Genomic DNA, 25,660 nt, shown 5'->3' on the forward strand with positions numbered 1-25,660 from the left:
TGGATGGCTGCATCGGCCAGAGCTGAGCAGACCAAAGCCAGGAGCTGCTTTGTCTCCCACGTGGATGGCAGGGGCCGAGGATTTGGGCCATCCTCTGCTGCTTTCCCAGGCTCGTTAGAGGGGTGCTGCCTCGGAGGTAGAACTGCTGGAATTCAGATTGTCAAGGTGTAGCTTAAACAGCTGGCCCCAATTCCTGAGGAGCCCAGCACCTGAGCCCAGGGCTCTGTTAGACAGACAGTAGGGGTGCCCAGCATATCAGCAGAGGCTGGGAAGGGTGTGGGAACTCTGCATGCCCCGCCCCCTCTGCTCTTTCTCTTCCCACTCCATCAGAGTTCCCCAGGACAGGTGCGACCAGAGCACATAGAGGCTACAGCCAGGCCTCTAGGTGGGGCCACGGCTGTTGTGGCTCAGGTGTCGGGTTCATGGCGGGAAGTTTGCGCATGCACACACGTACCTTTTCATGATGCCCAGCTTCTGTAGCCAGCCAGTCCCAGCCTGACTATCCCAGGGTGGGTGGATGACAGTGTTCAAACCAAGCTTCAAATAGGTGGCAGCTGCTTGGGGCAGAGGGTGTATGACTTTTGTATGGGACTTTTTATACACAGGTCACCTTCTTAAGGAACTAAATCCATGTCACGTTTCATTGTATATAATGTAAACTGTTAGCTATGGTCATGAGTATTACAAGTCAGGTTCCCCAGGAAGGTTAGACTCCCTGGGGAGTGGCGTTTTGGGGTATGTAACCAATCCTTTATGGATCCAGGTATGCCAGATGCTACCTGGTGTACACATCAGCAAGGTTGAGATGCCTAATGGATGTTTTTAGGAAAAAAAAGCCAACTGCTTTTGGTCTTCACTCAACTGCAATTTTTGCGTGCCTGTTGCCCCTTTGAGCCACTGTGTGCTCTTTCCAGCAGGAGGGGGCTGCGGCCTGGCTCACCAAGCAGGCCCCCGGAAAACCGCTAAATGCTTGGAACGGGGGCCTGGCAGCCCCACACAAGGAGAGAGGCCAGGGCCTGGCAGATCATCTCAGGGCAGGAGTGCCTCCAGCAGGGGCAGGAAGCTGGCCAGGAGGAGGCATTCGGACATGGTTAATTTATTAACAAGGCCTCTGACTTGGCTGTTTTCCTCCCGGACAAACTTGTAGGTTGTATACTTGTTTTTCCTTCGGAGAAGTTATCTATTTAAGATACATTTCCTGCTTACGTTGTGCCTTTCAGCTTCAGTGGGTTTTAGGTGCTGCTGAAGAGGGTGGGTTTATTAGCAAGCCTGAATAGCTGTGGTTCGCAGCCTACTTTTTTCTGCTACTGAATATGGAGCCATGTTGGAGAGTTGCGCATTTTTTATTCTGTATATTGTATGATAATTTTGCTTGTTTGATGTTCTATTTTTCTAACAGTTTATTTCCCCCTTGGAGTTTCTTAGATTTAGATCCCAATGCTAATTGCCAACCAGGTTGGCCTTCCTCCTGTCTAATATTTTGTTTCCTAAAGGACAAGCAGGTGTCATATGTCACGTATTTAAAAAAAAATGTGAAACTCCGCCCTATCCCTTTCTGTACATTGACCATGTCCCATTGTGCTTTCCATGGCAAAAAAAAAGAAAAAAGGAAAAAAGCCATCTTGGGCTGCATTATCTCATGCTTTCGCAACGTTAATAAATTCCATCTCTGCCTTCCATGTGCTCGCTGTGCTCTTGGGAATTCTGACAACGTGACCACACACCCCCACGGGAACTTCCAGATCCTGCTCGGCTCTCCCTGACCCCCAACACTTGATGGCCTTCTCTGCCTGGTCTCAGTGCTCCTGCAGTAACTGGAGGTGAAACGAAGAGGAAGGAGAGGACTTCTCATTTCAACCGTGAGCCTCAGGCAGGGACCTTGCATGCTTGGGTTTGGCACCGCCCCCAGGAGAAGCCGGTGGGCATCTGCTTGGGTCTAGGGCAGCCGGCTTTGGCCTGCAGAATGAGGCGGATGGGGCTGAACTAAAGACCTGACACTCCTTAGAGAAAGGAAGTGAGGTCTGTGTGTGTGTGTGTGTGTGTGTGTGTGTGTGTGTGTGAGGGGTTGGGGGGTTGTGGCAAGAGGTTGTTGGGGTCCGGTGGGCTTTCATTCCCAGACACTGGAACAGCAAATAGATATGTTGTCTGGGTGACAAGCTTTCGCTCATGATAGTTTTTTTGTCTCAGCATAGAGGAAATTGAGGCAACTGCCCAGGGAGGCCAATAGACTGCCCTTCCAGGCGTGCATGCTCACGCTGCACGTCCCTCGGGAGAGTGCGGGCAGGGTGACACAGCCAAGGGACATGCAGGTTTGTCAGGGATGGTGGAGCAGCAGTGGGCCGTTCAGTTCCCTACCCCTGAAATGCGATTACCTAAGTTAGGCTGCAGGGAGGTGGGAGCCAGAGACCAGTCCCCCTGTCTTGCACACAGCAGGCCTGCCTGGCAAAACAGCCAGGGTTACCCTAGGGGTCCGAGAATCAGGCCATGAAAAGGGGCACACCTTGTTCCTGGATGCTCTTGTGCGCTGGTCAGGGCGCGAGGTGGCTCCTGCGTCCCGCGACGCTACACCGCCACCTGGCGGCGGCAGTGCGGTTGCGCAGGCAACTCGAAAATCGCTGCCTACTTTTTCCAAGCCTTCCAGCCAGAGCCCTATCAGTCTAGGAGCAACTTGTTCTCCCAGTTTGGCTAGGAGACACTTGGGGCAAATTATCTTAGCTGTGCGCAGAGGGCGTCTGTGTTGAATTATGCAGGCTGAGGTGATTCCCCACACCTGCAAATCTGTTTTCAGCACTGGGCTTGACTCAATCACCCGCCCCGCTTCCCCCTCTGCCCAACTGGCACCAGCGAAGTTCTACAGGATCAGGCCTGTTTGCCAAGCTGTGCCAAGTAGCCATTTAAAGCAATGTAGAGTCGCAAGAAGGCTGTGGGAATCAAACAGGCAATAACTGCGGCGTTGAGCCAGGAAGCCCACCCCCAGCCTCGGTAACCTGGGTGCAAAGGGGAAGCCACTTGGTACAGTGAGGACTGGCTGGAGAATATGCAGTCTGGCCACAGGCTGAGTCACATGCTCAAAGCTGCAGTATTGATGCCTAGGGGGTCAGCAGCTCTCTGCTGGGAGCTGGTGGGGAAAGGGCTTGCACCCCATGTGTTCATGCTGGGCTTCTAACTGCAAAGGGCCCCTCCTCACCACTGCCAAGGAGATAGCCTATGTTTCCCATGTAGGACAGTGCAGATGGCCCATGCCTTAGCATGGAGGTGGTGACTGACTTGGCCTTTAGGCTCGCGGGAGGAGGGGGGTGGTCTGCACGGTGGCCATAGGATCCGGCCTCCAGGCAGAGGGTTGTCCCAGATCTGATTTCCTGCAGGTGTCTCCTTGTTTTCTGCCTGCATGGAGGGTGGCAAAATGATGGGGTTGGCTGCCACACAGTGGAGGGCTGAATGGACTGAGGCAGGTTGAAAGCAACAGGTGGACACTGTCAAGCATCTGGGCAGGATGGAGGATCAAGGGGGTACTCTGTAGTGCTTCCCTTGGGGTCCAGAGAGCACTGGACATGTGTCATACACAGTCTGATGCCCAGTGGCCACCAGGGCCACTCCCATGCACCCTGCAAAACCATAAAGGGAACTGGGGTCCCTCTGTGATCCCAAAAGCACCAGGCACCTGCAGGACACTACAGGGTTGAGCTGGCCAGCTGCCTTCACTGACGGCAGTGGAATCATGGGAGTAGTGCTCTCAGGGAAAAACAGGTGAAAAAAATTTTGAGATCTATGCATCATTTATTATTTTAATAATATGCATTTTCCAGGAATTTTTTGAAGACCCTTCAAAATGCACAGATTTCAAAATTTTCAAAACCAAATGAAAACATTTCACTCCCATTTTCCATGAATTTTTTGTAGCACCAAGGTCTGAGTTGGACACATAACTGTATCCTTCTTCTAACCCACACTGTCCCCCTACCTCACCTGGTGGAGTAGAGCTGCTGGTTTCACAAGTACAAGTCTCCAACTGCCTGAAGACTCAGTACGTCTAGGTGGACGGCCTTGGTGACAATAGGTGCCCTTGGCATACACACAAAAAGGAACCCAGCCTGCGCACGCACACACACACACACACACACCACTACCCTCCCTTTACCTCCCCTGCCTGGGGACCCCCAGCCTGAGAGGGGCAACTCTCCAGTTACATCAAGTGCATATCACAGCAAGTCCCTCAAGTTCATTTTAATCAGCTTGAAACACAAGTATGCAACACAGACATGGAAGGGGCAGTCGGAGGAATGTGGTGACCCCGTTCAACTCACCCCAGAGAGTGCCAGCCCTCCCGCGCCCCGCCCCCAAAGTCTCACTCCCACCCCCATCCAGAACCACACTGGTGTAGCTGGGCAAGGGGTACAGGACAGCCCAATGGCCATGCCTCCCAGTGGCCACGGGAGGTGCTGTTTGCTGGGTCATTTCCTCTGCAGCAGGTGGGACTGCACAGAGGCCCAGCCTTGGATGGAGACAGAGGCTGACTTCCACGGCGAGACAAGCCCAAATCGTGATCGTGTATGTGTACATGTGTTTGTAGGGGAGGAGGATATCCAGGAAGGAGGTGCAACAGCTGCTGCCCCATGTGTTGCAAGAATAGAAACGACTCAGGTGAGAGGAGTTACACGTGATGGGTGTCCATGGAGAACAAAACCAAAACTGGGGTCACGTGGAAATCAGCTCCAACCCAAGGTCAAGGCTCTTGAGGGCAGAGCTCTAGTCTGCTGTGTAGGATGAGGGATCACCTAGTGCTACCATCGCTACCACTGGCACCGCACGGCCTAACACACAGCACCACACTCTAACACCACAGGGAGGTTCTGTATCGCTGGGTAACGGCGTGGAGCAGGCACAGCTACGTGAGCACTTCCTAATTCAGACAGCGAAGCTGCAGCCCAGCTACCTGCTGTGTGCAGCCCGTGCCTGCTAAGAGAATAAATAATTGTGTATTTAGCCAACGTGGCGTGATCTCTACTCTAACAGGATGCCCAACTCAGTACCATAGAATCATGCAGAGCCACGAAGGCAAAAAGAAAGGTTTCTCTGCTAGCTATCTACCATGTATGGCCCCGAGATGGACGTGACCTCTGCAGGTCTGATAGCACCAAGAGGGGTCCGAGGCCAGGAAGCCCCACTTGGAACCAAGTCACCAGCACAGGTGTCAGGCACACCCTTTGGGTGGCTTCCTGCTTCCTGTCCTCTGATGCTGACCCCTGTATAGGTCCTCTTGGCCCTTAATACTTAGGGTAGGTTGAGTGGGGGTGGTATTAGGAAGAAGATACAGGGTCTTTGTGAGGTACAGGAAGCAAAGGCACCACCACCACCACACCGTCAGGACTACTCTCGCGTGTGCATCATGGGCCTAACCCTGCACACTACTACGTGAATACCTTCCACATTCTAACCACCACTGCCCAGATGGATGCCAGTCATCCAGCGGCCGGTGAGTCCCAGGGCTGGCTGGTCCATGGGCTCCCTGGTCTGGGGTGAACCCTCCCAGCCTGAGTTGGGACCAACAGAAAGGATGGCTGATTTCCTAGTTGTGTGGTGATCAAACACAATTTGGAACTGGTTCCCCAGGACAGAAAGGTGGGTTGTTCTGGAAGTCTCTGTTAGAACCCTCCGAGCCATCTTCCTGTTGCAGGAATGGCGCTTGAGTGAGTAAACTGAATTGCAGTGGGGAGATGACCTATGCAAGAAGTCTGAGGGTGGATTTGCACGGAATAGACCGCATTCAGCATCGCCTCAGGGCAGACAGACAGAATGCGGGACTGCTGCCCTTACTCAGCCCGGCCAACACAGGGATGCTCATGGCCAGGCTTCCTCCACCAGGGCGGTCCAGGAAGGGTCTTGGTAATCTCCAAACTCACTCTCACCCTTGAAGATCACCTTCTCCTACCATGCCCAGAGGGTGCAATTCTGAGATGCCATTGAGGAAAAAAAGCAAAACTTGTGTTTACAAGAGTGTAGATGAGTCACTGTCTCGAGTGCCACCTGCGGAGCTGCAGGGTCCCTTGGCTTGCCCACTGCTGCCCCCGTCCACTCACAGAAGGTGAACTTATGAAAACCCGTGAATGGCATAAGAGTGAACCCACAGCACGCCGAGTTGGAGGCAGCTGACTGTTCCAATAGCAGTCACCGTGCGCTGGTGTTTACATTAAATAGTGTAGTACCACTCGGTGGTAGTTTGAAAGGCGCTTTTTTTTAAAAAACCGTATTTTCTATTTTGGGTAGAAATACTCCTGGGAAACTCGATAGAAATGCATTTTCATTTCCCAATAATTCTTAGGCACAAGTTAGAAAACTGCTGACCTTCAATAAAATACGTCAGCACTTCATGTTATAAAAAATGCAATTGAGAACCGTCGCATGTGCATATCCGTGTATCTAAATACACACACACACACACTCATCGGTGCAGTATGCAATGATGATTCAATGTATATCGAAAATTGAGCTCTTCATAACTAACCTGAAATTCTGCAGTGAAAGTTCACTCGAGAACAATTGGAGTTGTCTTTCTTTTGGCTCTAACTGTGGTAAACTGATTGCACATCAGACTACTGTTCACATCTTCCAATATGCCAACACCAGGACAGTCTTACATGGGGTGGGGTCAGGAGGACGCTGTCTAGAATGCAATGCTGCAGCTAACGAGCATGCACGCAGGGCCTGCTCCGGGGCTGGGGTGGGGCCCGACACTGGGTCTGTCCACCTGCAAGGTGGACTGGAAGCCAGTGCTCCCCTACGCTGTGTGGTGACATCATCTGGGCGTCGTGCTGATTCTGGCTGGAGAGGAGGGCCCCGAGGAGGAGCCCCGGTAAATCGGAGACGTTGGGGAGAGTTTAATGGGACTGGTGGGATCCCCGGTTTGGAGTTTCCAAAGGAGTTCTTCGTTGGTTCGGCTCAGCCTCTTCTTCTCCTGGGTCTCCTTCTCCACATACTCCTGGAGATTGGCGTTCTCCTCCGACAGTTGCCTGCACCAGGGAGAAGGACTGTCAGCAGCTTGCAAAGCATGCTTGCGCAGGGGTGAGGACAGCGCTGAGGCAAGAGCTGGCCCCAGGCCACCCAGGGAAACCAATGCTGCTTCTCCTGCCCTACCCCCCATCACCTCCCACAGTCATGGGTATCCAGTCTCCAACTAACACCCCAGCAAGCCCTCTATCTGGTCAGGGGAGGTGCTGCTTGTCCAGGAGACAGAGGCTGCAGTGCAGGGAGGAAGGCCACGTAGCTGTGTCACCCCCATGGCAGCTAGGGATGCCTTCTCCCCAACCTCTGCTTCTCTCTGCCTTCCCTGCAGTGGCCATGAGGGTCTTTAAGTTTTCCTGCGTGCAGCACCCATGGGTGCAGAAGCACTGGCACCCAGGCTCTGTGGGCTGTCTCTTGGGCAGGCACAAGCCAGAGCACAAGCACACAGTAAGCGTTCAGTTAATGCTTGCAGATCAGGGACGTGAAAAGAAAATCATTTGCTACATTTGGACCTTCTGAGCCTTAGCTTTGCTCCATTTCTTCAAAAAAAAAAAAATGTTAAAAAGGTAGCGCCTTTGAGAAGGGACAAGAATCAGCACAGGCACATTTGGCAGCTGCACAGACCAGGCCCCAGGAAAATCACCCTCTAGGATGTCAGGGACACCTGCAGGGCCGTCACTGCAGGGAGTGGAGGTGGGCAGGGGGAGCTGGCTGCCCATGCCTGGGGCTTAGGGCTAGAGGGGCAAAGGCAATGATACCTGTGCCCCCAGCACAAAACACTGCATCAGACGTGGGCGCAGTGGGCATAGGAGTGTGCAGGCATGCGAAGGCAAATGTTTGAATGTGAGCGCATGTTTGTGAGTAAGGGTAAGTGTGCAATCATGAGGGCATGTGACATTAGCCATTGCTGAGAGTGACCACATGAGTGTGAGGTGTGAGCATGCCAGATCCAGGTGAGTGTGCAGTGCCTCTGTGTGTGTATGCGGGTATGTGCATGCTCACAGGGTGACATGCCATGCAAGTGGGGTTGCATTCTGTAGAGCCGGCAAAGTTCTGGCTGAGCTGCCTCTGCCAAAGTGGACTAAATGATTTCCAGCGTGCTGAAGAAGCCCAGAGTCTGTTCTTTCATCCACTCTTAGCTGTGGACAGGAGTGGCTTTTGCCTGCTTCCCCAGAAATTAGGGCACCGCAAGGACAGGAAGGACAGACTGGATTTCTGGAAATGTGGAATATCTCTCTCAGCCATGGTTCTCGCTGGCTTGAGGACATCCATTAGACATCTCTTTCCAAAAAAAAACAAGAAGTTTCAGTGCTATTGGGGACCAGGCCACCTGCTGGGTAGCTGCACTCATCTGTCCCCAGATGGGGCTCCCTGCTGATCCCAGGATGACCTTTTGCTTTTCCGGAGCTACTGGAGTCAAAGAGAGACTCTATGCGGAGGTCTCACAGCTCAGGGTGAGGGAGAGGCAGTCAGCAGCAAAGGCAGTCCAGGGGCGGCACCTGGCGTGGCGTCAGCCCAGAGGCCACCTGCCCACCTGGTGACAACCGTGTTCTGGTCGATCCTTGCTTTGAGGTCTTCGTTCTGCTGCTGCAGCACCTGGATCTTTTCCTCCAGGATGATGTTCTTTTCCGCCTAGAGAGGACACAGTGTTAGCAGGATTCCAGCCAGGATGTGAGGAGAGCAGGACGACTGTGCCCTTGGCCTCTGGGCTATGGGTGTTGCCACAAGGCTGAAGGCAAGGTCTTTGTGGCTCACCACATCAGGGAAGGGGGATGCGACCCATGTTTCTTCTTTTAGACAAAATGGGATACAAAATGCCAGAGTGTGTTATAGGCAATAAAGGATTTTAAAAATAAACAAATGCTACAACCGTGTGTGTGTGTGTGTGTAGTAGCTTTCTTTCTAAATAGAGTACTTCCTACAGTCAGTGTCCCAGGTCCTTGCCATTGTCAGAGATGAGACACCACCAGCACCAGGATCTAGCGTGATGAGCGAATCTCAAAGTCTCAACTAGGCACACCACAGCCACAGGGGCTCCACTTGGAAGCACAGTGAGGCCAAAAGAAGCTAAGAACTCAAAGTCCCAAACCAACTTGGCACGTTAGAAAGTCTGTCCCTGCTTCTTTACCACGTAGGCCCTTCTCTCTGGCAGTGTGTCCCTGAGAGCCTGCAAGACGGTTCAAGTACAGTTCCTCTCCAAGATGAATTTAAGAAACAAATAATTTATTTTAAAGATTTATTTGTGAGGCTGGCGCAGTAGCATAGTGGCTAAAGTTCTTGCCTTATATGTGCCAGGATCCCATATCAGCGCCCGTTTGTGTTCCAGATGCTTCACTTCCCACTCGGCTCCCTGCTTGGGGCCTAGGAAAGCAGTCAAGGATGGCCCAAAACCTTGGGACCCTGCACCTGCATGGAAGAACCAGAAGAAGCTCCTGCCTCCCGGCTTCAGATCAGCTCAGGTACAGCTGCTGCAGCCACTTGGGGAATGAACCAGTGAAAGGAAGATCTTTCTCTGTCTCTCCTTCTCTGTAAAATACGATTTTCCAATAAAAATAAGTAAATCTTTAAAATATATATTTGTTTGAAAGGCATAGTGACAGGGGAGGGAGGAGAGAGAGAGAGAATCTTTTGTTCACTGCTGAACTCCCTAAATGATGCCTGCATCAGGGCTGGGCTGGGCGAAAGCTGGAGTTTCGGAACTCCATCAGGGTCTGCCATGTGGGTAGCAGGAGCCTGAGCAACTGGGTTCTGATCCGTCCACACTGACACGCACAGGGAGCAGGTGTGAAAGCAGATGAGCTGGGGTGTGAACAGGTACTCCGATTTGGGATGCAGGCAGGTAACCTACGTGGTGGCTTAACTCGCTCCGCTACAACACTCGCCCCACAGGTTATTTTCTGAGCATGAGGCGTTTGGCCTAGTGGTTGAGGTACAGGTCCAGATGCCCAACTTTTGCATCAGAGGCCCTGGGTTCAGTTCCCCATTCAGGCTTCTGGCTACAGCTTCCTGCAAAAGAGAACCCACAAAGGTAACAGTGATGGCTCAAGTAATTGGGTTTCTGCTATCCTATGAGAGATCTGCACTGAGATCCTGGGTCCAGCCCTCGTCCAGCCCCAGGTGTTGGAGTCAGAGGGAGCTGACCAGTGAATGCAACCTCTCTCCCCACCATCCTTTCTCTCAAACAAGCAAACAAAAATAGCTTGAAAAGACTCTGAAACACGCATTGTTCATGCTGCTGCTCTTTCAAGAAAATGTCACATGCCCATGATTAGATCTTGGGAATCAGAGCCACAGGGTAGGCATTTGTTCCTGATCTTAGCAAGGCATGCTGCCAGGCTCTCATCTTCATTTCCAGGAAACAAGGAGTGGACAAACAGGTTCTCTTGTGCCTGCAAGGGTCGCTGGGATGTAAAAGCCATGCATCCCTATAGGAACCTTGAAACAGGAAGGCTGAGGCAGACTTGGTGGAACTGGACCAGCCAGGAGGAGGAAGAGGAGAGTGGGGAGGGGAAGAACGGCTGGTTGCTCTATGAGAGGTTGTCCCAATCCTAGGAGGGTGGTGTGGTGAGTTCAGGAAAAGCAGGCCTGGTCAGCCTGGGAAGTTCTGAGAGGTGCCGAGTGGCCCATGTTATCCAGGGTGTTGGTGATAGACACAGCCCAGTCTACTTTCCCCAATAACCGAAGAAGCACCTGACTAGCCAGAGGTGTGGTAAAAAGGGACAAAACAGTCAGTATAGTGAGTATTCCCGGGCTGGCACCTGGCCTAGATCAACCAGCTGCCGAGAGCAGGTCCGAGCCAGATGGGCACCTGCGGAATCGGGTGAGATGATTTGCTCCTGGAATGGCACATTAAAGACTTCCTGACTCAAAAGGGGCCCAGAACACTCATTCAGTCTCATACACATGATGTGTGTGGACACACACGCCCAGAGAAAACGCTCCAGCAAGTGTGAACCGTGACAGAAATGGAATGTTTAATTTTTAAATAATTTTTGTGCATCTAATAATTTCATGTAATATACATTTGAGTACTTCCCTGATCATAGCTAAAGGTTATTTTGAAAACCAGGAAAAGAAAGTCAGGACTATCTGATACCCTTGGGCTAGCTTCCACAATGACACGGTCTCTGCAGAAGCAGGTATCACTCCTGGGCACCTTCTCTGCCCCTAGCCCTTGCTGGGGCCTTGTGCCTACTGGTAGAAGCTAAAGCCCCAGGTGTACTGGCCCCCTTTGCTGGTTCCGCAGGAGCCAGGCAGGAGGCTAAGGTGGAAAGTCTTGGTGAGGGGGTTTTGATGTAGACCAAGTGTGTGTGTGTGTGTGTGTGTGTGTGTCTACCCAGAAATGCCTGGCTCCCAAAATCTTGAAATCTTGGCTCCCAAAGGTGTGATACTGAGAGGCAGAGATGAATTGGCCCTAAACAGGAGCAGTGCTCACAGCAAATGAGCCCCAGGCCGTCCTCCTGCTGCCTCCAGTGTGCAGACCCTGGGCATCTGCCTGGACACAGCAGTGGTGGCACTGGTCTCTCCCCAGGCCTGCATCTCTCGTGTGTCACACAGCTCCTGCTGGCACCTGTTGTCTAGCCTGGCTGTCAAACTGTGCCCAGTGCCTGGTACATCAGTGACACTCCAGGGGGCTGGTCATCACACATTGTCCCAGGGGACATCATGCTTTTACAGGAAAACCAGAGAAGGGAAGACATCATCAGGAGTTGGGCTCAAGTGAGACCATCGCCATGATGTCTTCTCAGACACCCTGGTTTCCTGACATTGTCCTTGGGGCTCAGCTAGACTCCTGATGAGGAAGAGTAAACACTGAGCAGGACAGGGACACGCCTGGCTGAACAGGGGGTCCTGAGGGACGAAGATGTCAGTGATGATGGTACAGGAGGCATGGCCTCTACCAGCCCCCTCCCCACCCACCCCTGAGTGAACAGACTAGCTCACCAGCTTCTCCAGCTCAAGGATCTTCTTCTCCTGCTGGTGGATCTGCTGATTCTTCATCTCCAACACCTGCTTCAGGCTCTTCATGTCCTCCTCCAAGTGCTGATAGGGAGCCAGTGCGATCTACAGAGGCAGGACAACGAGCTGATGGCTGGGGTCCCCCGGCCCCCCAGTATGAACCCAGGCCAATTTGAATCGGGCTAAATTCAGACCTTGGTGACAAATTTTCCCAGTGGGCAGCTACAGCTTTCTGAACTCAGGTGATACCTCTCTCTCCCTTCCTCTGGGTACCCTCCTAAAAGCCCAGCTTGCTGGGAGTGGCCATAACCCACTGGAGCGTCTGAACACTCGTGGAAGGAGTGAACTGGTCGCTGACTTTCACCACTCTCCCAGGGACAGGAGTTTGCCTGGGTTTGAATCCCAGCCTGAATCCTGATTCCAGCTTCCTGCTAATGCACAGCATGGGGACAGGGGCAATGGGGAAAGGTTCAGCCACAGAGTCTCTGCTACCTCCTGCATGGGATACTCAGACTGAATTCCCAGCTCTTGCGTTTGGCCAGGCTGTCTTGGCTGCTGTGGGCACTTGGGGGATGGGAGCTCTGTTTCTCTCCCTCTGGAATAAATTTTAAAAAAAATAAAGAAAATACAAGAGTAACCTTCAGTCAGACTGCCTAATTCATCAGGACCCACCTGTGCCCATGGAGAGACAAGGACCTACCTGTGTCCCTGCTCCATGCACAGGACAAGGGCAAGGCAGTTTAAAAAGTAAGAAGGTCATTTTGGAAAAGGACATATTAGAGGAGGGTTGCCAGACATTGCAAACACAATAGGGGAGTTCTTGTTCAATGTGAATATCTGACAAGCATTTTAAAGAAACAGGTATAAGTATCACACGGGGCATGCTTATCTTTGAAAACTCACTTATCTGTAAATCAAATGGACTTGGGCGTGCCATGGGCATTTTACCTGGCAACCTCATCCTAGGGGGAGGAGCATATTTCAATCTTGATGGAAAACAATTGCTCACATCACAAAGCACACTTCAGCCTGTGTCCTCGCTGCTCCGAGCAGCTCGGAGGGAATGGGATGGGGGCCCAGTGTGGCAACAGCCAGGAGCTCAGGGGCCTGGGTTGGCAAAAAGGTATCTGGAAATGCCGCAGCTGCGGTGTGTCTCAGGGGAGGGGTGGTGATGATGAGAGTTCAGGCAGGCCTTGGCCAGCTGTCACCTGGGCTGCGGTGTGTCTCAGGGGAGGGGTGGTGATGATGAGAGTTCAGGCAGGCCTTGGCCAGCTGTCACTTGGGCTGTGGCCCAGCACAAGAGCACTGTCCAGGATGGAGGGTGCCGTGACCAGTGGGGCTGGGAGAGCCCGGACTACCTCCAGCTGCTGCTCTGTGTTTTTCCTTAAAGCCTCCTCAAAGCGCTGAGCGCGATCCCGCAGGGACTGGCTCTGGAAGGTGAGGGTGTCCACCTGGTCCTGCAAGAAATAACACAAGATGCCCACAAGGATCCCCTGTGCACACGCAAGCACTACCTCGGCAGCTAGGGTGGTGGGGTCTCCCATGGGTACTAATGACCCTCTGGCTGGCCCTTGCTTGGAGCCCAGTCCTGAACTGATGTGAAAGTGCTACCAGATGAATTTTTATACCAAGGAGCTTAGAATCAGGAGAAGGGGCTCAGTAGCTAAATCCTAGCCTTACATGCATTGGGATCCCGTATGGGTACTGGTTCGTGTGCGGGCTGCTCCACTCCTCATCCAGCTCCCTGCTTGTGGCCCAAAGCCTTAAGACCCTGCACCCATGTGGAGGACCCAGAAAAAGCTCCTGGCTTCTGACTTCAGATCAGCTCAGCTTTGGCTGTTGCAGCCACTTGGGGAGTAACCAGTGGACAGAAGAACTTTGTATCCCAGCCAGTGCAGGACAGAAAGGACCATAGCTACGTAGCAGCAAGGGACACACAAGTGCACTTGGCAATATAGCTCATCCAGGAATCTCCTCCACCTCCCGCTTCTCTCTCTGCCTTGCAACTCCTCACACTACCACCAAAACACTCGAGTTTTGAACCCTCATCACTCTGAGGTGCACTGCAGCCACTTCAACCCAGTCCTCCAACCAGTCTCACCTTCCCAGCCCCAGTTCTCCCCACTAGTTCTTCTGTTGGCACCACATCCTTCTGCCAGCTCCCTCTCCTTCACGGTTCATGCATGGGCCCCCTTGCCTTTGTGGCTTCAAGGGTGGTGCTACATCCCCAGTGTGCACCAGGCCAAGGTCTCATCCTCCCTGCTAGACCCCAGGCCCTGCTTGAAAGGCTGAGAGTGACCTTGAGCTCTGTGCTCAGCTCTCAAGGCATACCTGGCTATGTGCCTCTTGTCACCTGGCACACGAAGGATGATCATGGGTGACTTCCCCTGACACCCAGGGAGAGACCCAGACCTCAGTGCCAAGGGTCCCAGGGTCCTCCACACACTATCACCATCATCTGACCTCCAGGGGCTGGGACTGGGCACCCTGTGAATTGCTCTGGGGAGGGGAATGGCCCCATCCTGCAGCATAGCAGCAGTGGGCGCTGGGTCTCTTGGAATTCCACTTAAGAACACTGTGGTGAATAATGCCTGACTGCTTTCTTCATTTTGGCAGAGGCTCTGGATTCGCAAACTTGTCAAGGCCAGCTCCTTCGCCCTCCTCCCCTACCTCATAACTACTTTCATTTCATTGTTAAGAATAAAAGTCACCACAGGCCCATAAATGCAAATGCTGGTGCATTGGGCCCATAGAGGTGTTGGCGAAACCTGGTCCCAACATGGTGGCGCACTGCTTGGCTGCTTCCAGCTTCAGGAGGTGACTATGACCATGTCCCCCAAGGCTCCTAAACCAACCCTTGTCAGAGCTTTTGGAGGAAGCCTTTCTCTTAAGTCTCTTCCCTTCCATTAAAAAGCAGAGCAATGAAGTCTCATGAGCATTGACACTCAGGAAGGATCTAGACTACCAAGCCAAGTATTCTTGCCTTGTTCACCATTATTCAGAACGGACTGACAGAGAACAGAATGGAGCTGTGGCAATCAGAAGAGGCTCTTTTTCTACTTGCATGGGTTCCTACTTGTCAGACCAGGAGGCACAGAGATCTGTCTGGTAGTCTCACCCAGCACGCACCTATCCGAAATCATCAATGGCATGAGGGTGGTGGTGATGGTCAAAATGGTGATGATAGAGATAACGGTAATGATGGTAGTGATAACGCAGATGGTTGATGATGGTGGTGGTAGTGGTGATGATGGTGGTGGTGAGGAAGGCGGAGGGTGTTAATGATGATGATGATGGGTGGTGCTCATGATGGTGGTGGTGATGGTGATGATGATGGTGGTGGTGATGGCAATAGTGAAGATGGTGAAAGTTAAATAACAGAGCTTCTAACTATTAAATAGCAATAGCTGCTGCCTATATGCTCTTCACTCATGAATCCCTTTAATTTTCTCATACTTTGAGAAAGGCACTGAACAAACTGAGGTGAAAAAGGGACATTGGGGATATTTAAAGTCAACACTCAAATCTCTAACCACCACATGAGTGTCTCCCGCTGCCAGAAAAACCTAGGGGGGTTGCACTGAGCAAGTCCACACTCCTTGCACCAAATAATCTTCAGTGCAAGTGGATTCTGCTGTGTGGAAAGCTGAACTAAGAAACGTGTGGGATTGATGGTCTAATGGCAGAGTGAAGACTCAGGCCCACAACAAAATTCTTGCTTCCTTTGGTTTTGGCTTGGGTGTAGTGTTGCATGGCTGTATGTGGCCATCACATTCCTGGATATGAGATTGTGCAGTGTTTGGTGCCAGGCGTGGATACATAAGGGAGGTAGCTTGGGGTTGAATGGTAAGGGAAGGCATGGGTACATCACAGGCCCGGCCACAGATGGTGGTGGGCTGGCGGCTGGAGGTGGCCTATTTTAAAATGTTTAGGTTGTTTCCTAGACAGGGCAGGCTCTGTGAAATGCACATTATCAGGGGACGGAGAACCATCATGAAGCCAACTTTCTGCTTATACTGGTATACTTGTAGTTGACAGGGACAAGAGTTTTCCAAAAAAATCTAAGGAAAATGCACATTATTAAAAAAAATGCATGGATTTCAAACACATTTTACAACCCCCCAAACCCCAATCTTTCCCTTCCACTTTCCATGAACTATCTGAATACCCTCTTATGGGAATTCCACAATTTCCAGGGCTGAGTGCCCCCGGTATTTTAAAAAAAGAATCTTGTTGAGATGAGAACTTCTGCCTGTGGAAAGGGAAGTGGGGCCTGGTCTCCCTCCTGGTTTACTTGGAAAGAATGCAGGGTCCTGCCTTCTTCCTCAAGAGGCCAGAAGCAAGCCAGGCCCTCCTCTGCCACAGGAGACCAGCATCTTCTTTAGGAGGGTGTTTTAGATCCCACCTGTCTGCAGGTGACAAGTCCTTTTGCAATTCCCAGAGCAGATGAACTCTGACCTCAGCCCTGCTTAGAATGCTTCTTTATTAGCCTCACTGCTCCTGGGCTGGTCATGAACCCCCACAGGTGCTTCTGCCATGCTTAGCACCCATATGGTTCTTTGGGGGCAAAAGGTGTCCCCCGCTATTACTGTGTCGTAGTCATCTGAGCAGATAAGCAGATGCCTCATTACTGAACAAAGCATGGCACCTCCACCTTCCACTGCTTATTTGACTCAGGACCAGAGAAAGGGGCTGCAGAGGGTGATGGTGATCTGCCACTACCTGGTATCAGCGATGGGCAGGGGTGAGGGTGGGGGTGGACACTAACCTGCAAGGACAGCCGCAGCTTCTCAAAATTCTCCTCTAGTTCTTTCTTTTCAAGTTCATGTGCAGACACCAGTTCTGGAGAGAAGACAGCAAACAGCTCAGTCAGTCTTTCTTTTGAGGAAGAAAATGGGAGGCCTAGAGCTGGGACCTGAGGTCAAGAAATGGCTCCTGCACTGAAAGATTCTAGCCCCCAAAAGACGCTCGGCAGGTGGAAATGGTAAGTGGAGGCCAGCTTGTTTTGCAGAAGAGACAGAGAAGCAAGGAGGCTAGAGAGAGAGAGAGAGGCAGGGAAGCAGAGAGAGCACGCAGACATACATACACCATACTCACACATCACACATTACAAATACACACAACTCACAGACACCATACAAATACATACAATCCACACATACACACACAACCTACAGATACATGCATATCTCCCATATACACATCTAGACACACCCCACAGACATACACACATCACACATAACCCACAGATACATACACCACACTCATACACACCACATGCACAACTCAGACACCACACAAATGCACACAACCCACACATACACACATCACGCACACAAACACAACTCACAGATACATACTCTACACTCATATACATACCACACACAACCCAGATACGTACATACCACACGTGTACACATAGCACACACACACAACCCAGATACACACACATCACCCCCACACACATCACAAATCACATATACAGACACCACACACCCCACATCATACACATCCCACACACATGTATTACACACAACCACATCATACCACACACAAATCACAAACCACAGAAAACACACACACCACACATACCATACAACCTAGATATGCACACCACATAGATACATCACACATACTACACACTACATACAAATTACACACACATCACAACCAAACCAAATCATATACATATTCCATACACACAAACACATATACAGAATATACATGCCACACAGATATATGCATCACATAGACAGACACACCACACACAACACACAAAAATACACCACACAGATACATACGTAAGACTCATATACAATATCACTCACTGACAACACACAACAGGCATATGCACACATGCACACAGACCACACAGAGATACACACATTCCATATACTACATAGAAACACACCACACACAACACATACATACACAATGTAACACACACAGAAACACCTCACATATCCTACCCATGGCACACAAATACAACAGACATACACATCACATACAATACGCACGCGTACACTGCACTTACACAGCCCACTCACCACACACAATACTATTAATTGACATGCTACACGTACCTCACACACATGTCAAAGTCACACAGATCATGCCACACATACACATCTATACACCACACACTATGCACCTCACATATCATACACACGCCATGCATATCCCACATGATGCACAAACCCTGCACACACACACACTGACTCCTGCTCTACCACCATCATGGTCAACTCCAAGTCTTTCCTCACAGCACCCATAGGTTCTCCGCCCTTTCCTAATAGAAACTGCCTAGTAGTGATGCTTCAGTCCTGGCTTCCTTCACCTGCCCCCTGCAACCTTACGTGGCAGAAATGGGCTTTGCAGGAGGCTTCTGAGGAGTGCACAGCTTTGGGCCAACCTGGAATGGTTGGAGTACAGTCAGAATCAGGGCAAGCAGGACAGAGCTGTGTCTGCAAGGACACCCTGCAGGCCTCAGCCATATCCTGGGAACCCAAAGACCTGAGGTCTGCTTGGGCCAAGCTTTGGGGGTGAAGGCAGTGGGGCAGAGGCCAGAAAGGCTCATTGTGTGAAGCAGGTTGGCCAGCAGCACCTGCGTGTTAAGCAGAGAGATGTGGCACACGGTCATTAAGCAAATGCATCCAGTTCACCTGTGGATGGGAGACTCCTGTTAGCCAGGTGAGGTCCATCTCATTCAGGCTGCACTCAGTTCGTTTGCGTGTTACACCGACAGGCAAGAAAGAGCTCATTAACCACCCAGGGCCAGCTGCTTCCAGTGGGAGAACCAACAAGCATGGTCTCAGCTGGCCTGAGCTGCAATTAGGAAAGGCTTTGTGGTCTGCAGTGACCCAAATCTTTTTAACTAGTGATGGTAAAGGCCACCAAGAAATACAGCTTGTTAAAGCTAAATTTACATTTTGGAAAAACATTAATGTTGGGTTTATTGATATAGAACCATGTAGCCTTCTGGTCTACCTACCTGTCTGATAATCACTACTCACTGAAGACAACCCAATGGCAATAGTGTAGTTCTAGCTAATTTTGGACCTATATTGCTTTAATGCTGTATATGATTTAAAGACATTTGACATGGCATATGAGACTTCAGCAGTCAGAAATACGTTCTGTGTTTATTTATGTGAAAATCCAGGAACAAACAGCAACAGCAGGCCCACGGTCCTATTCCCACTCACATTTCCCATTCCCCAAACTAATATCCTGCAGGGCAGGGATGGTCTCCTGGTTTTTCCTCCATGACTCAAAGCTCCCAAAAGAAAAGTTGGTATCTTTCCTAAAGACCATAGAAACCATCACTAATATCTGAGGAATGCATTTTTTTGAAAGATTCATTTATTTTTATTTGAAACGTTTACAGAAAGAAGAAGAAACATTGAGAGATCTTCCATCTCATATGGGATGCTAGCACATCAGGTGGAGGCTCTGCCTACCATGCCACAGCACTGGCCTTGCAATGTATTTCTTTTTTTCAAGGTTATGGTACTCCATGTCATGCTGAATGCTACATATTGTCCTTTAAGACCACTGTATTCTCTCTCTCTCTCTCTCTCTCTCTCTCTCTCTCTCACACACACACACACACACACACACACACACACATAAATAGAAATAAAGACCAAACAAGAAGACACCTGCACTGCATATTACTGTATTGGTTTGATTTTAAACTCCATTCCGGATTCCAGCTTCCTTTTAATGCAGACTTTAGGAGGTAGCAGTGCTGATTCAACTGTCTGGGTTCTGGGTTCCAAATGGAAAACCCAGTTAGTATTCCTGGCTCCAGGTAGTGGCCTGGCCCAGCCCAGGCCAATGTATTGATGCATGTCTCTCAAAGAGAGTAAATTAGATGATTCTTAAATGTTGCAGCATGTTGAATCATATAGATTCTAGGGTGTTTGAAAAAATTGGGTAAGAGGAGCAGTGCTGTAGTGGGCAAAGCCACTGTCTGTGCAGCCAGCATGCCATACGAGCACTGGTTAATGTCCCTGATGCTCCACTTCCCAACCAGCTCCCTGCTAATGACCTGAAAAAGCTGCAGAGGAAGGTCCAAGTCTTTTGGCCCCTGCACCCATGTGGGAGACTCAAGAGAAACACCTGGTTCCTGGCTTTGAACTGGCCCAGCTCTAACCATTATGGTCATTTAGGGAGTGAACCAGTGAATGGAGGATCTCTTTCTCTCTGTTTCTCACTTCCCTTCTCTCTGTAATTCCGCCGTTCAAGTGAATAAATTAAAAAAACATTCGGTGGCAGGGGTGTGGGGATGTTGGGATTTTACCCCAGAGCAATTTGCTGAGCATCCCCAAAGAAGACATACACATCAGCACTTCCTGTTAAACAACCCCTTACCTGGCTCCAATGTACAGGTTAAGGGAGGGGACTAGAATCCATGGGTGAGAGCCACTCACAGGACACAGGTAATGCCTCCAGCCAGCTCTCAGGCCACTACTGCTCTGTGTGGGGAGTGGGGTGCCAAAGCCGCTCCCAGGAATAGGAAAGGCCATGGAAAGATGGCGGCTGGCCCAGGGCCAGGAGGCGGGGTTGGTCTCACCAGCAGGTAAACAGGAAGTCACAGGGATAGGCTGATGCCTTCGCTGTGATTATGTCATTGCTACTGGCCTATCAGGTAGCGCAAAGTGGACCCATGGGAAGAAGTGATTGGTGGAGAGCAGTATAAAGGCAGCTGCTAAAAGCTATAAGAGGTAGAAGAGGAGAAACGTAGAGAGAAGAACGACGGACGCAAGGAGAAGAGCTGGGCAGCAGCGCAGGGTAGAAAAGCTAAGGCGTAAAGAGAGAAAAAGACAGGAGTACAAAAGTGGTAGAAAAAGAGTAAGACTTACCGAGAGAAAAGTACAGGGAAAAAATGGCAAGAAAGGCAGTACCAGGGAGGGGAAGCAGCACGAGGGAGGGGAAGGTAGGGAAGAGAAAGCAGAGCAGGAAGGTGAAAAAGCAGCACCAGGGAGGGGAAGTGGAGCGGGAAAGAAACAGCGGCACCAGGGAGGGGAAGCAAAGAAGGGAAGCAGAGTGGGAAGGAAGAAAAGCAGCACCAGGGAGGGGAAGGTAGGGAAGGGGAAGCGGCACCGGGGAGGGGAAGCAAGGAAAGGGGAAGCGGCACCAGGGAGGGGAAGGTAGGGAAGGGGAAGCGGCACCAGGGAGGGGAAGGTAGGGAAGGGGAAGCGGCACCAGGGAGGGGAAGGTAGGGAAGGGGAAGCGGCACCAGGGAGGGGAAGGTAGGGAAGGGGAAGCGGCACCGGGGAGGGGAAGGTAGGGAAGGGGAAGCAAGGAAAGGGGAAGCGGCACCGGGGAGGGGAAGGTAGGGAAGGGGAAGCAAGGAAAGGGGAAGCGGCACCGGGGAGGGGAAGCAAGGAAAGGAGAAGCGGCACTGGGGAGGGGAAGCAAGGAAAGGGGAAGCGGCACTGGGGAGGGGAAGCAAGGAAAGGGGAAGCAAGGAAAGGGGAAGCGGCACCGGGGAGGGGAAGGTAGGAAAGGGGAAGCGGCACCGGGGAGGGGAAGGTAGGGAAGGGGAAGCGGCACCAGGGAGGGGAAGCAAGGAAAGGGGAAGCAGCACCAGGGAGGGGAAGGTAGGGAAGGGGAAGCAAGGGGAGGGGAAGCGGCACCGGGGAGGGGAAGCAAGGGGAGGGGAAGCGGCACCGGGGAGGGGAAGCAAGGGGAGGGGAAGCGGCACCGGGGAGGGGAAGCAAGGGGAGGGGAAGTAAGGAAAGGGGAAGCGGCACCGGGGAGGGGAAGCAAGGAAAGGGGAAGCGGCACCGGGGAGGGGAAGCAAGGAAAGGGGAAGCGGCACCGGGGAGGGGAAGCAAGGGAAGGGGAAGCGGCACCGGGGAGGGGAAGCAAGGGAAGGGGAAGCGGCACCGGGGAGGGGAAGCAAGGGGAGGAGAAGCGGCACCGGGGAGGGGAAGGTAGGGAAGGGGAAGGTAGGGAAGGGGAAGCAAGGGGAGGAGAAGTGGCACCGGGGAGGGGAAGGTAGGGAAGGGGAAGCAAGGGGAGGAGAAGCAGCACCAGGGAGGGGAAGGTAGGGAAGGGGAAGCGGCACCGGGGAGGGGAAGCAAGGAAAGGGGAAGCGGCACTGGGGAGGGGAAGCAAGGAAAGGGGAAGCGGCACTGGGGAGGGGAAGCAAGGAAAGGGGAAGCGGCACTGGGGAGGGGAAGCAAGGAAAGGGGAAGCGGCACCGGGGAGGGGAAGCAAGGAAAGGGGAAGCGGCACCGGGGAGGGGAAGCAAGGGGAGGAGAAGCGGCACCGGGGAGGGGAAGGTAGGGAAGGGGAAGCAAGGGAAGGGGAAGCAAGGGGAGGAGAAGCGGCACCGGGGAGGGGATGAAGGGCGTGAAGGAAGGGAACTGGGACCAGGGAGGGGAAGGTGGAAAAGTGGCATCAGGGAGGGGAAGCAAGGAAGGGAAGCAGAGCGGGAAGAAAAGTGGCATCAGGGAGGGGAAGGAAGGCGGGAAAGCAGCACCAGGGAGGGGAAGAAGGGCGGGAAGGAAGGGAAGTGCACCAGGGAGGGGAAGGTGGAAAAGCGGCACCAGGGAGGGAAGGGAAGTCAAGTCCAATGGGGGGAAAGGCAGCGGAGAGAAGGGTGTAAGCACATGTGGTTGCGGGTGGAATACAGCTCTGGCCTTCAGACTGCATGGTGCACTGGCCACCAGATCCCAGAGGCAGCCGGCTGGGCAGAGGCCAGAGCACAGCCTTTAATACCTGGCTGACCCAGAGCAGGGAATGGGGCAGGAGCAGAAAAAACTGAGGAACAAATTGCACATATTTCTTAGAAATGCATGCCTGTGTGAAAAAGCTGTTGGCACCAAGGGAACTTGTATTAGAACTCTGTTGTAACCCTCAAACCTTTAAGGATTCAAAGACAACGCAAGGTTACTCAAAGGTCATCAGAAAGATCTTGGCTTAACACCCACCGTGTGGTTTAGGGGCAGTGTCTTTACTTTGGAGGTGCTGCCATTATCTGAGAACGACGTGTGTGGGAACAGCAGTCGCACTGGACCCTGCATTTTGAGCTCTGAAAACAAGGTCAAGCCCACCACTGCCAGGCCTACTTTGGAAGAGCGGTCTTGAGCTGGGCTTGGCTGTGCAGTCATCCAGGGAGCCTTAACCAGTCCTCATATAATGCCTAGGCTGCAGCCCCAACCAACCATGTTGCATTCCTCCGGGAGTGGGACATGGCTGTGATTGGCCTTTCAGTGAAACGCCCCAGGGTGACCTTGATATTTGGGCCAGGTTGAGCACAACTGCCTGGGAGGGAAGACCCTTTACCTGAATCCTTGGTTTCCTTCTGTGTATAGGAACCAACTCACAGGAGGCAGCAGGAAGGACGGAGTGCCCAGGAGAGGACTAAAGCACAGGAAAGCTCCTTGTCTCTGACAGCAAAGGCTGGGATTGCACAGCTCCACCCCTGCTCACAGGGCACCAGGCTGAGCCACGGTTACCTTGGACTTTGTGGTCATGGTCGTCCTGCAGGATGGCGATGGCAACCGTGTGGTTGCTTTCCATCTCCAGGAGAGCGGCCTCGTGGCTGGCGGTGATATCCTCCACCTGAGGGGGAGTCACAGTTACCGGGTCTGCAGAGAGTTGGGGAGCTGATGTCAGCTAGAGCCTGGCCACACCTCAAACTGAGGATAGTGCAATGAGAGGGAAAGGCCAGGGACCCCAATGTCAAGGACGGCTCATTTTGCAAAGACAACAGTCCCTCTCAGCCCATTGCCTAGGCAGGAAGCTTAGATCAGCTGGGGACAGAGCAGTTTCAGGGTCAGTGAGGGCACTGTCACCTGGCTCCTTACAGGAAGATGGGGTCCCAAGAAGGGTGTGGCTGCTGAGGCACCTATGTGGTGCCCTGGGCCTGGATTCTGGGCCATCTCCTATTCCCTCCCATCCCTACTCCATATGCCAATCTGAGTAGATAAGTGGTTCTTTCTATAGGATAGTCCTGTGGATTCCACAAGCAGTGGGAGCCACAGTACAGATGGGGGAACTAGACCCTGTGAAGTCACTTGCTAGATGTTCTTCCACTTCCCTGCCAAATAGTTATATGCCCATTCTACACAGGAAAAAAAAACCCAAAGCTTAGATGTGAACTCTTTCCAAAAACAAGTAAACCCCCGGCTGTGATACTGGGGTACAGTTTGACCCCAAAGATAAGGCTTCCTCAGACCACTGTTATGGGTTTAGCTTAGTGGTTCTGACATGACATCCTATGTCAGAGTGCCAGGGTTCTTTGTAGCTCTGCTCCTGACTTCAATTTTCTGCTAATGCAGATCCTGGGGCAGGGAGTGGGAGTTGGAGTTGGCAGGTGGCAGCTCAAGTGATTGACAAAGCCACCTGGATTGAGTTTCCAGATCCTTGCTATCACGGACTGAGCCAGCAAATGGAAGCGTGCTCTCCCTTGCACATTCTCTCTCCCTCCCAAATGAAAATTAACAACAATAAAACACTGCTGTTGCCTCTTCCCTGGTCAGAGGAACAACCAGCACTGAGGATCTTGTTCCTGTCCCTGAGGCAAGGCCACCTGATCTATCCAAGCCAGGTGCAAAGGGAAATCTAAAATGATTCCATTTGTTGGAAAAATAAATCATTGACTTCAAAAGAAATATTTTTTATTCATGATGGTGCCAGTTAAACCCATACAGAGCACACAATCATGGAAATGCCTATTTGAGGTATATTACAGTTCTGTATTATATAAAAATATCTTGAGTCTTTGGGGTGATTCTAATTGACTGGGCTGTTACATCTCCAGTACTCCTGGCAATTTATGTATGGAAAGGCCAAGTTCCAGAAGAATCCCACATGTACCAGGAGGTGGACATGCCCTGATGGGGCATGGTGAAATATATGCTTTTCTGTTTCGCTGGTAAGCATGTGTTTACATCAGCTCAATATAAAGGGTGATGTAGGGGGACTATATATGTCATCGCAGCCTCTGGGAAGCTTCAATGAACAGAATCCTGACGTCCCGACTTTCTGCTCCCATAGTTCTAGAAGAATGTCCAGTACTTCTGGAATAAAACGGTATGAATCCACGAGCCAGTATCTGAACACAATAGTCCCTTCTCCTTGGTAAATTTTCATGCATCTTCACGGTGTTCAGAAATGCATCTCCAACAAGAAAGGGTGTATCTACCTCAGCCCGTCTGACCTGTCCTGGCGTTACTCTCCCAGGATATCTCCTGGCGCCTGGATTCTTCCGAAAACACTGTTTTACCTTTGCGAAGTGGCCAAACTGCAAACCTGAGAAGGCCTTGAGGCCTTCTGAAGGCATTTGAGGGGATTTAGACGAACCAAGGCAGGGAAAACAAGATCACTTTTTTATTGCGCTCTACCCTGAAGACAAAAGTCAGTAGACCATTATCAGCTCCTGGCAGTTTCTATCGGTCCCAGGCTGCCACCACCTCCTAGAAGCCTCGGTGGGGCCCTTAGAAACGTGCTGGACCAGTATCTGGACTGTGCCATGGAGGAGGTGTTGGGGTGCCCATCAAAGAGTCATTATTTGGGAAAACAGCTGTTTCTGAGACAGGATTCCATCCCCGCAGCTGCCTGCTTGCCATTCAGCCAGGCCGAGTTACAGCAAGGCAAAGGATTAAACCGCCACTCTGAGAGGAAAGATGGAGCGGCAGGATCGACTTCCTGAAGCCATCTGCAAAATGCAATTATCTGGAGT

General features: G+C 51.7%; 1 protein-coding gene across 4 annotated transcripts in view; it reads right to left on the reverse strand.

The window, feature by feature from the left end:
* Positions 1–6,793: 6,793 nt before the first annotated feature.
* MTUS2 (microtubule associated scaffold protein 2) overlaps positions 6,794–25,660 on the reverse strand; it is a 319,619-nt gene continuing 300,752 nt past the window's right edge. For all 4 annotated transcript variants that reach the window (XM_040979842.1, XM_040979840.1, XM_040979841.1 and 1 more), the window contains 6 exons: positions 23,433–23,538; positions 16,727–16,800; positions 13,317–13,415; positions 11,944–12,063; positions 8,534–8,631; positions 6,794–7,007 (listed from right to left, as the gene is read on the reverse strand). In XM_040979842.1, coding sequence (XP_040835776.1) covers positions 6,794–7,007; positions 8,534–8,631; positions 11,944–12,063; positions 13,317–13,415; positions 16,727–16,800; positions 23,433–23,538 — 711 coding nt within the window. The remainder of the gene's footprint in view (positions 7,008–8,533; positions 8,632–11,943; positions 12,064–13,316; positions 13,416–16,726; positions 16,801–23,432; positions 23,539–25,660) is intronic.

This window comes from Ochotona curzoniae, unplaced genomic scaffold (genome assembly GCF_017591425.1).
Source record: "Ochotona curzoniae isolate NIBS_2020 unplaced genomic scaffold, NIBS_Ocur_1.0 contig_3332, whole genome shotgun sequence".
Lineage (NCBI taxonomy): Eukaryota > Metazoa > Chordata > Mammalia > Lagomorpha > Ochotonidae > Ochotona > Ochotona curzoniae.